The 12386-nt window shown below is 43.4% G+C and overlaps 1 protein-coding gene across 1 annotated transcript in view; it reads left to right on the plus strand.

Annotated features, from left to right (window-relative positions):
- The first annotated feature begins 11369 nt into the window (after positions 1–11369).
- The window catches only part of C2 (complement C2), a 13600-nt gene continuing 12583 nt past the window's right edge, over positions 11370–12386 (plus strand). The window contains exons 1-2 of the mRNA XM_015487321.2: positions 11370–11527; positions 11689–11969. Of these exons, the coding sequence (XP_015342807.1) occupies positions 11431–11527; positions 11689–11969 (378 nt within the window). The 5' untranslated portion in view covers positions 11370–11430. The remainder of the gene's footprint in view (positions 11528–11688; positions 11970–12386) is intronic.

Raw genomic sequence — 12386 nt, forward strand, 5'->3', positions numbered from 1 at the left:
GTGGTCTACCACTGAGCTACATCCTCAGCCCTTTTGTATTTTTATTTTGAGACAGGGTCTTCCTAAGTTGCTGAGGTTGGCCTTGAACTTGAGATTCTCCTGCCTCAGCCTCCTGAGTCACTAGGATCATAGGAGGATGCCATTGTGCCCAGCTTTGATGTTTAATTTTATATGTTGACTTGGTGGAAGCCATAGTGCCATGTTATTTGTTCAAACACTAGTCTAGATGTTTCTGTGAAGGTATTTCTTGATTAAAATCTACATCTCAGTCGTTTTGTGTGTGTGTGTGTGTGTGTGTGTGTGTTAGGACCTTGTGCATGCTAGGCAAGTGCTCTATCGCTGAGAAACACTTCAGCCCCTCAGTTGACTTTAAGTAAAGGAGATTACCCTTAACAGTGCAGGTGGACCTCATGTCATCCATTAAAGGCCTTACAAGCAAAAACAGATTTCCAGAAAAAATTCTGCCTCGAGATTGTAATATTTAAGAAATTCTGCTTGAGTTTCTGGCCTGCCAGCCTGTCCTACAAATTCAGACTCAAGACTCTAACAGCTCTTCCCTCAATTTCCAGCTTGCTGGCCGGCTCTATGGATCTTGTTCTTGCCAGCTCTCGCAACTGTACAAGCCAATTCCTTAAAAATAAATTTCTGTATTATCCTACTGGTTCTCTTTCTCTAGATAATCCTGGCTGATACAGACTCTCAAGTTTTTATTTCCACCAGATGTTCTAAAGGTACTTAAAATGCAGTATGTCCTGAATAGGGTCTGTTTCCTCCTCTACTCATAAGTAGGGGAGCCACCACCCATCTCATCACCCAAGCTAAAACTCCTCTTTCCTCCTTCATCCTTCCTACATTCTTAGCCATCAAATTCTGTACATATCTGTTCAGTGAAAACACGAATAAGACACATATCCTACTCTCCAGAAGACTCTAGTAAACGCACAGGCAGTCACAGGACAACCATGTGACTGGGCATTATGAGATCCAGAGGGGGTTCAGAGGGGGCTCCGAGGGGCAGCATGGGCATGCCTCAGTGTTGGTCCTGGCTCTCCTTCCCCACTTCTGTGCTTGTCTTCAGCTCCTGCTGTCTTGTCAGGACTATAAATATCTCCTCGCTGGTCTTCCAGTCCCTCCACACTGATCCCAGAATAATATTTCTAAAATGCTAATCAAATCACTTCCTTGTCTAAAATACCACATAGCTAACTGCCTTACAAAACATACGCCCTGGCTCCTTAAAAAGGCCTACTGTCTTCCATGGTCTAGTTCACCGTGGTCTCCCCTCCCTCCATCCCAAAATTTCCTGAACTGCTTCAGTTTCTTTAATGTACCCTGGGGATCCAGAGTCACCACCTCTACTCAGAGAACTGCTCTCTCTGTGTTGCTCTCTCTCTCTTTTTCAGGTAGTTAAACACTCATTTTTTTTTTTCTAGTCCTAGGGATTGAACCCAGAGGTGCTTTATCACTGAGCTATAACCCCAACCCAGTTTTATTTTTGTTTTTTTACTAATGCTGCTTGTTAGGATGCAGGAGTGATATTGGGAGACCCTGATCATAATGGTTGCTCAGGGACCCATATTTTAAAAGTTTCCATTAAAAGAGAGTGTTAGGGCTAGACCTAGACCTCTGACTCAGTGGTAGAGCATTTCCTGAAGGTGCGGGGTTCAATCCCTGAAAAAAAAAAGTGTTACTGCTATGTAGAATGTCTTAAAAAATTGTTCACCTGTAGGAACAGGAAGCAGGGGCATTTGCCCCCCAGTTGCCATTCTGTGACTAACAGCAGGTTGATGAGGACATTAGCTCCCCTGCTTTTTCTACCTGACCTGCCAACTGGGCACTGAGGCACAGAAGAATGCCCAGGCTGGCATGACTTAGCACAAGGTGAGTCTGAGCTCCTGAAGAGCCACACAACTTAGCCACGGCTGAAATCAGAGGTGGATGGAAGCCTTCTGACGCGGCTGCCCCATGGGCCCAACACTTATTGGATTAGCACTTTCTGCCAGCCCTTGTGTTGGTGCCTTTTTTTTTTTTTTTTTTTGGTACCAGGGATTGAACTCAGGAGAACTTGACTACTGAGCCACATCCCCAGCCCTATTTTGTATTTTATTTAGAGACAGGATCCCACTGAGTTGCTTAGCGCCTTGCTTTTGCTGAGGCTGGCTTTGAACTTTCGATCCTCCTGCCTCAGCCTCCTGAGCAACTGGGATTACAGGTGTGTGTTACCATGCCTGGTGGTATATAACAGGCAGCCCTTAACATTTACATGGTCACTTTTTAAAAGGTCTGGTCCTTGGGCTCTTTGAACTCAGAATTAGGGTTTTAAAAATGCAGATATAACTGAGCTTCAAGGAAGTAACTCATGCTATTAAGACTCATGAAAAGCTAATGTACAAATGGTTCACTTGTTAATTTAGGTGGTGGATGTAACTTGCGAGATGATTCAGTCCTTTTGTTCCCTGAGTCTTATCCTTCATGCATTTGGTATTTTTGGCAATGTTTATCGTTTGTCAGGCTCTTGTATCTTTTCTAGTCTTTTTATTTGTTTAATCTTTGTCACTTAATGGTTTTGACTATTAAGTCAAAACTAACTTCCTTTGGGAAGCTACAACATTTTCTTTTTTAAACTTTCTACTGTGAAAACTTTCAAATATTCATAAAATTGAGAGGAACGGTATTCAGGCCCCCTCCAGAATAGATCACCTGTATAGAACTTTCCATCATTCACCAGCCTTGTTTCATCTGGCCCCTTCTTTTCCATTAGAGTATTTTAAAGCAAATCCAAGCTATCATATACAGTCGTATATAAATACTGATGTTTGTATACTTAACATCAGAGGAAGTTGAAAACAATGTAACCCCAATGCCTTGATCAATTCTAACACAATAACCACAAGCAATAATAGCTGTAATGTAGCTTATGTTCAAATTTTCCTGAATGTCTCAGAAATGTGTTTTTAGAGGTAGTTTGTTAGATCAGGATCTAAGCAAGGGCCACACATTGTGTTGGGTCAGTATGACTCTAAAGTCCTTCAGTCTATTATAATTCCTTTTCCACTTATTCATGGCAATTTGTGGAAGGTGCCAGATATTTTGTTATTCTACATACTTTATTTTTAATTTTTTAAGAAAGAGAGAGAGAGAGAATTTTCAATATTTATTTTTTAGTTTTCGGCAGACACAACATCTTTGTTGTATGTGGTGCTGAGGATCGAACCTGGGCCGCACGCACGCCAGGCGAGCGCACTACTGCTTGAGCCACATCCCCAGCCCTCTACATACTTTAAAAATAGAAGCAGAATGCTAATACAGAAAACAATAAGATATAAACTTAGAGTCCCAAAGAGGCATTTTATTTTGGGAAAGGCTAAGAAGTGAAAGAAAATATGTTTTGAGAAAAATAAAAGAGTTGAGCTTTTACATATAATTTTTATAATAAAGTTACATTTTAATAGTAAATAGTGAGAAATGGAGTGGGAAGGGCACTAGACTGGGGACTGGGAATATTCCATGTCTTTATCTGGGAGGTGGTTACTCAGGTGACAACTATATAAAAAGTCAATGGGGTTAGGCATGGTGGCCCCCACAGTGGCTCCAAGAGGCTTATGAGACTGAGGCAGATGGACTGTAAGTTCCAGGCCAGCTTCAATTACTTAGTGAGACCCTGTCTCATTATTAAAAAAAAAAAAAAGAGGGGGAGATGGAGTTTAGGGATAGAGACCCCACCTTCCACCCTCACCCAAGGCTGTTTCATCTCCAGTGCTGTTAAAAAAAAAAAAGTCAATGTACTTTACATATAGATTTGTCTATATGTCTACTTTACAGTGGTTCCATGGTAGAACATTTGCCTAGTATTTGCAAGGCCCTGTGTTCTATCTCACAAAAAAAGATATTACAAATTTGTTTATCAAAAGTGAAGCATTATGGTTAGATCTGAACTGTCATCCAGAAGCTCATATGTTGAAGGTTTGGTCTCCAATGCAGCAGTGTTCAGGACCTGCAGGAGGTGATTGGATCATAAGGGCTCTGACTTCATCAATAGATTAATCCATTTATGGATTCATAGCTTAAGGGGTTTGGGCAAAGGAACTTTGCAATAAAAGTGAGCTCTCTGTTTTCAGCCTCCATGAGCTGAGCAGCTTTGCTTCATGACATGCTCCCTGCTGTGATGTTTCACTTTACCATAGGCCCACAAGGAATGGAGACAAGTGACAATGGATTGAAATCTCTGAAACTGAGCCAAAGTAAATCTTCGCTTTTTAAGTTGATTTTCTCAGACATTTTGTCACAGTGGCAGAAAGCTGACTAACACATAGAGTGTGACATGTTATTAAAAATGAATGTCATATGATTGGTTTTCTAAAAATGTGCTGGGGGTTTAGCTCAGTGGTAGAATGCTTGCCTAGCATGCACTAAAAATCTAATTGATTTATGGTTGTGTTTTCATACAGGAATCTTTTCCTTGTAGAGATATATACTGATGTATACTTACAGGTTAAGTGTAATATAATGCCTTGAATTTATTTACATAAAACTCCAGAAGGAGAGGGTGGATGAGTAGCAATGAACCTAGATCATCTGTACATTGATGATTGTTGAAGTTGGGGACAGGTGCACGGTGGTCCTTTGTCCTATTCTCTCTACTTTTGCATATGTTTGAAATTTTACAAGATGAAACAATCTGCAGAGAGACTGTCTGTAGGTCTCTTGGTCACATTCCTCAAGATGTTTTTATGGCATAGTAGAAGATTAAGATGGACCTTCAAGTCACTTTGTCAAAGCTTTTACAGGATTTCTTCTGGGGCAACAGATTGAGAACTCAAAGGAAGTGCTGACTTTCCCAAAGACCTCCCTCAAGAATCTTTCTGGCTGGGTGTGGTGGCTTATGCCTGTAATCCCAGGAAGTTGGGAGGCTGAGGCAGGAGGATCACTTCTTTGAGGCCAGCTTCATCAATTTAGCAAGCCCCTAAGAAACTCATTGAGACCCTGTCTCAAAATTAAAAAAAAAAAAGGTGGGGGTTCTGGGCTGGGGTTGTGGCTCAGTGGTACAGAGCTTGCTTCACATGTTTGAGGCACTGGGTTTGATACTCAGCACCATATATAAATAAATGAATAAAATAAAGGTCCATCAACAACTAAAATAAATAAATAAAAGAGCTGGGGACCTGATTCAGGGGTTAATCACCCCTCAGATCAGTCCCCAGTAACCGCCCCCCCCCCTCAAAAAAATGTCCTCTGCCTGGTTCCGCAGCTCTCTCCTTGCCCTCTTGTTTCCATCCATCTATTTGAATAGGTATCATGAGTGTGATAAAAAGCACAAGCAATGGCTAGGGCACAGCTCAGTGGTAGGGTGTGTGCTTAGCCTGCATGAGGCTCTGGGTTCAATCTGCAGCACCAAAAATAAATAAACTAATCTTTAAAAGTACTAACTGAAATAAAGGGGGATTTAGTGAAAAGTAAGTTACCCTCCTTGCCTATACCCTATTTTCCAGCCTCCAGTTCTCCCTAGAGGCAACTCTCCTACCCAGTTTCATATAAACCTGTGCAGAAAAATTAAACGCACATGAAACGTGTATATGGGGTCAATGGTGTAGCTCAGTGCTTACCTAGGGAAGCCCTGAGTTCCATCCCCAGCACCACAAAAGCAAAACAACAAACAAAAGACAAAAATTGTATATGTCTACCATCTCTTTCCTCCCATCCTTTTTTGCATAAATGGTGACATCCATATGTACTATTTTGAACATGTTTAGTTAAAAAGTGCATGTTTGTTATGTTTCATATAATATCTGAGACCTTTCACTCTGTAGATAAAATAGACCTCAAGCTTTCAGAGGCCCATTCTACTAGTGTCCACATGTCTCAGGCGCTGCCTTAGACCTCTGTTAGTGGAAGCAGGGTCTTTCCAAACACGGTATGTCACGTTTAGGGTAGTAGGTCCTTTCCTTTTGAGGTCTTAATTTAATTCTCAGAGGTGACTTTAAGGGGAGTGTTTTGCTTTTGGCTCTGCCTGTGACAGGTGATGAAATAGGGTGAGTGAGATTATGAAACAGCTAATCAATTTGCCAAACTGAACCTTAGATTCTAGGCTGTTTAAAGTCAAAGCCCAAATTCTTCTACCATTCTGCTGAGGGTATAACCTTTCATTTTCATCTGGGAGGAAAGTAAGGAACAAATATAAGTTCCTTGAAAATGGAAAGTTTCACCCTGTCATTGTGGCATTGAGGGTCATTGTGGCATTGAGGGCTTGGAAAGTCACAGTGCAAAGTGCTGGAGTGGGCTGAAGGGACATGGAGGGAGCTCTGAAGTCACTACAGACATGAAAGTTCCAGGCCTGTCCTGCTGGCTGTTACCAGGAACAGGAAAGGAGATGGAGCACCTCTTCACTTCCCCGTATGTGGAAGGAACATTAGGAAGGCACTGTGAATGAAAGGGCAGATGGAGGGCCGTCAGGTTCCCCCTCTCACTAAGGTCAAGTCCAGAACTGGAAGGCAGGGGACTTGTAAGGCAGGAGGCAGAGCAGTTGCAGCCACAGGCCATCTCTGCTGATGCCCTTTCCCATCTGGCCTCTGAACATGTGGCACATGGCCATCGTCCTCTCACCTGAGTAATTCTGGGCAGCCTTGCCCCCAGGTAGCAGGACGTGTGCCACTGCCCCTAGGACAGCTAAGATGAGTCTTCTATTTCTTGGGAGGCCCACCTTACCCCTTAGTTGCTTGTTTAATTCTTAGGAATTATTTGTGCAATGGATGATGAGGACGGGAGGTTCAGTATACAATCTAGTGCCTGGGTCTGAAGGTGGCCCCTGGGCCCCAGGAGCCTGGAGAAGGTAGAGGCTGGATATATCCTTTCCTGGAGTCCCTAAGTGTGATGCGCGAAAAGGTTCCTCAAGGTCACAGTTGGGCAATTAGTTCAAAGTAATTAAATCAATGCCTGATGGAATGGGGGATAGTATGTATACCTAGTGACCTAGGAGTGGCCTGTGTTAGAGGAAGTGGGTGAGGCCTACCCAATCTAAATATTTTTATTAATAAAGAAATGGAAGAAATAGAAACAACAGCCACTTTTGTTGCAGATCTAAAAGATACTATTTTCTTGGGATGGAGAGAGACCTGGGGAAGGTGTTGGCCACAACCTTACTCATAGAGCTCATTATTTCAACAAAAACTCCTTGGATCCTTCCTCTGGGGAACTTGAGACAAGCATATGAATAACTCCAAGGCAGGGAGTGGCGTGGATAGGTCCTGTTGGAGTCTGATGGATAAAGCATTTGAGAAGGATGCAGAAGAGAGTGTCACACAGTATGGGGAACAGGAGACAAGAGCCAACGGAGTCAGGGCTTGGAAAGGCACAGTGCAAAGTACTGGGGTAGGCTGAAGGGACATGGAGAAAGTTCTGAAGTCACTACAGACATGAAAGGAAGAGGTGCCATTGCGCTGTGGCTATGAGTGTAGACTCTGGAGCCACGAACTCTGCCACTTAGTGCCTATGTGAACCTGAAGCTCCTCACTTAACCTTTATGCAACTTAGTTTCCTCATCTGTAAAGTAGGAGTGATGAACAGAACCTCATTTGTTGCAAGGATTAAGTGAGTGCTTACATGGAAAGGGTTTAGAACAGTATTTGGCACGGAGCAGCTGCCATAAATATGAAGTCCTTTTCCCCCGAAGTAGATACAAACTCTGAGACAACCATTCAAATAGTGTGTTTGGAAGGTGATCTCAGGAAATGTGGGTAGGGAAGTAGGAAAGCAGGTCAGAGAAGGAAAGTAGTCAACAAAGGGTGTATTATCAAGGACTCTGCCAAGGCGGGGTGAGTGGAGGTTAATCTGCTGAGGAACCCTGGAGTGGTGCAGAACATGCAAATCAGGATTATCCCATGGTGGTGGGTAAGGGAGGGGGGTATTTATGTGCTAGTTCACTCATTGGTTCAGGGACCTTGATTCTCTGGTGTTTCCAGTTTTCTGTACACTGTAGGGCAGGACACACACACACACACACACACTCACACAAAAAAAACTGACAAAAACAAAATCTCTTGGGCAAAGAGATGCTGCTGTTGGAAACCAGTGAAACACCTGGTGATAAGGCCCGAGTTGGGGCGATTATGGATCTAGTATAACCACAAAGAGGCTTGTTAAACAATACTGACTTCCTAGCTAAAAATCACACAGTATATGACTGTGACCCAGGCCAGGTCAGCCTACTTTACAAAATTAGGGGTTGATATGGGTTTAGGGATCAGGCCTACAGTTACCATAGAAAAATGAGGGGTGGCAGATCAAAGAATGTTAGCAAAGTTTATATCCAGGTGTCCAGATTGTAGAAGGCATAGGCCATGGTCACTATGGTAGGCTTGGCCCATGCTATCTGCCATTTTTCCAGTGAAATTTTTAGCTGCAAGATATGGAGTGCTTCAGAAGAGTAGGAATCAGACTGAGAGGTCATCACATCACTATTTCCACTTTTTACCTGTGAGTAGGGGATGAGGTGTAGAAATTGGGGAATTGATTTCTTCTCTTTAAAATTGGCCCCCTCGGGCCTGGGGTTGTGGCTCAGTGGTAGAACTCTCCCCTAGCATGGGAGAGGCACTGGGTTCCATCTCAGCACCACATAAAGATAAATAAATAAAAGTATTGTGTCCATCTACAACTAAAAAATATTTTAAGAAATTGGCCCCCTGGAAGCAGACATTAGAAACCTTGAATTCATAAAAAGAAATTTGAACAAGACGAAAGAATCTGGCATTATTCACCTCCTTCCTTCCATCTGGAGTGAAAAGCCCAAGTTGCACTTGTCAGGTTTTGTATGATGTAAGAAGTGGACAAGCCACCATCACCTTCACCCAATGGGGACCTTCTAAAAATCTACTCAGGAGCATAGAGGGGAATAAAGATGGTGCCTTTGGCCCCAAAGTCACTCAGGTCATGGTCCTGCCACATTGAATTGGGTGGGCTTCTCGGAGACCTGGAGCAGCTGACCAACTCTGTGACCCAGTCTGTCTTGTTCATCTTGACTTGCCACTATACGAAGTGTCCCCACTGTGCAGTGCTTCCCATCAATGTCGGCCTCCTCTGGCACATTGCACTTTCTTTCCCCAAATCCATCTTCTTCTGGCATAGCATTAGAATTCCAGCTGCACACATGGTAGACAAAATAGAGGCCTCATTTCCCAGCCTTCTATATAACTGCGTTTTTGCTGATGGAATGTGAGTGGAATAGTTAGGTGGAATTTTCATGACACGACTTGCCCCCTATTTCCTCCCTCATTGGACTGGAATGCAGACTTGATGGAGATCCTGTTTCAACCACACGGACAGGAACAATTCCCAATGGAAGAACCATAAGATGCAACGGATCTAAGTCCTGAGTGAGGGTGACATACAACTGTCATGCCATTCAGGGTCCCCATCAACTATCACCCTTGGCTGCTTATGCTGAGGATCTTTTATTGGAGAGAAGAAAGCCTCTTTGGTATATTTAGGTTTTTTCTTTATTTACAGTTCCTGAGTGTTGCCTTTGGCTCCCATTTGATTTCTGGCTAGGTGTGTTGTTAGTTACAGACTTGTTGCTATGCCAAAGGTAGAGTAGCCTGGCGTTAAGTGGTCTGAGCATACGCAGTACAAGACAGCCTACAGTCCTGACAGCCCTACAGGTTTGGGAACAGGACTTCTTTAACTTTGTTGCTTTGTCATCATCGACATGTGACTTCCATCTTTTTTTTTTTTTAAATCTTTAATTTATTTATTTATGTATATGTGGTGCTGAGGATTGAACCCACAGCCTCCCATGTTCGAGGCGAGGGTTCTACCGCTGAGCCACAACCCCAGCCCCGTGACTTCCATCTTGTGATTGGGTGACTGCTGCAATTTCCACCATTCTCTCCTCATTCCACCTAGTGGGAAGGGAGGAAGAAAATTGAGAAGCATATGCTTCTCTTCTTGAAAACATACTTTATAGATGTGGTGAAAACTGGGCATTCATTACTTAAAGAAGAAAAGAATGGATTCTGCCACACCCTGCCAAGTTGATTTAACTCAATAAATATTGGGCGAAATTCATTAAAGAAAGACTCTTCCTATGAAAGTGATTTGACAGGAGCTTGGTGGCTTAACAAGGCACTCACAAAATTCAGTGGCTTCACCATTCAACCAGGTTAGGATTTATTTTGCTTTGGTGACAAAAAATACCAAAGTATTTGATGCCATAGTAGTTAGCAAAATATGACCGCAAATCTCTTCTATTCTGGTGTGCGTGCTCCCTGCAATGTGTCTTTGCCACTCCTTCCATCAAGAGGTAAAGTCTATTCCTGTACCCTTAAATCTGAGCTGGCCATGTGAAGTGCTTTGACTGATAGAATGTGGCAGAAATATTGTCATATGACTTCTAGTAACACAAAAAATAACATAATAACTAAATAACTAAAATAACACAGGTGTGTTTTTGCTCATATGGTGTATCCTCTGTAGGTCGTATGTGGTTAGGCTTTTGCTGTCACCTNGGGCCCCACATGAGCTAGGTGAGTGCTCTACCGCTGAGCCATAATCCCAGCCAAATGCTTTTAATACTTCAAGTAACCAACTCCAAATTTATTTATTTTGCAAGTGGGGAATTTTTCTACTGGGCTTTCTGTAAAAATATTCTAAACATTTTTCCTGTCTCCACAAACAAATGCTAATTCTATTTTTCTCTCTAGATTCTCTCTTGGGAAGGGTTGCAGGAAAGAAAAGGATTGTGAATTTTCCTATTAAGAAGTCTAAAAAGGGCTGGAGTTGTGGCTCAGTGGTAGAGCACTTGCCTTGCATGTGTGAGGCCCTGGGTTCCATCCTCAGCACCACATAAAAATAAATAAATAAAATGAAGGGATTGTGTCTATCTCCAACTTAAAAAAATAAAAATAAAAAAAAAGAAGTCTAAGAAAATCAGTCTCAATCCTTTGCAAGTTTATATTCAAGAAGATCACACTCTCCCAGGCTCCCAGGAAATAAAATGCACTTGGCAAACCCGAAAAGAAAAAGAAAACTTTGCTTCAAAAACATATTTGGCAATATCTTAGATGGTTTGTGGGTTTGTGTGCTTTAGACTAGTTATGTGAGAGCAAGTGCAAATGAGCACACGTGTGTAAGTGCACGTGTGTGTGTGTGTTTGTGCATTTGTGTGTGCATGCCTTGTTCCTGCATGCATGTGTGTGTATGGGTGTGTGTGGGTGTGTGTGTGGCACATGGCACTTGAGATCAGTATGCAAAGTCTGTGGTGGTGATCTACTGACTACGGATATATCAGAATTAGGGAAACAGGGCAAAGATTTTGCCTCTCAACCCAGTCCCCAACCCCTGCTTAGTGTTTTCTAACAGGAGGCCACCCCCCTTGCCACTCCCTAGCTTTCATTTTCTGTCAGTAAATGAAACAGCCAGCTTTGGTTTGCGGGAAGTCAGATGACCTTTTCCCTCTTCTGGCTTGGCTCTCCTTGCCCTGGGGTGGACACTATGGACCCACAGATGGCTCTCCTTTATCTGCTGCTCCTGGGCCCAGGTAGGAGGCAGGGGAGGGAGATGGTGGGCTCTGCAGGAAAGGCCAGTCCCCCCAGGCTGAGACCAGTCCCACGTATGAAAGGGATGGTCTTTTGTTTCCCTTTTCTCATCTGTGCTTTTCTTCTTTCCCCTCTCATTGTCTGTGTGTTTCCACACCCACAGGCCTGGCAGCTACCGTTCCTTCCTGTCCTCAGAACGTGAACATCTCTGGTGGCACTTTCACCCTCAGCCATGGCTGGGCACCCGGGAGCCTCCTTACCTACTCCTGCCCCCAGGGCAGTTACCCAGTCCCTGCATCACGACTGTGCAAGAGCAGTGGACGGTGGCAGACACCAGGATTCCCAAGATCTACCCAGCTCACTAAGGCTGTCTGCAGATGTGAGGCTCCCCCTGGGCTTTGCCCAGCATGCCCTGGCCAAGGGCCAGCCCAGAACTTCTATTTATGAGTTGCTCAGGATAGGCTGACCCTGATTAGGCGGTGTAGAGGGCTGGCCAGGCGGCTCTTGAAGAGGGCCCTCCAAAATACTTGGAAAATGTCAATTATCCACAGTAAGGAATTCAGGACAGGTTTTAATGGAGATTGTGGGGTACCAAAGATAGGGATGACTTTTTATGTACAATTGATTTGTGGTCGTGACCATTCTGAATGGCTGCTGAATGGTCCCAGGATCTCCTGACATCTGAGAATCCCAGGAAAGGGGCCGGAGTGACCATGACCCACAGTGGGCTGAGGGAAGTAACTATCAATCAATTAAGTTGTACTGTGTAAAATTGTCAGTATTCAACCAGTTATCTTAAAAAGTAATTTCATCTCTGTCAACCTACTTTCTCAAAAAAACGTGTGTGTGTGTGTGTGTGTG

Source organism: Marmota marmota, unplaced genomic scaffold (genome assembly GCF_001458135.2).
Source record: "Marmota marmota marmota unplaced genomic scaffold, marMar, whole genome shotgun sequence".
NCBI lineage: Eukaryota > Metazoa > Chordata > Mammalia > Rodentia > Sciuridae > Marmota > Marmota marmota.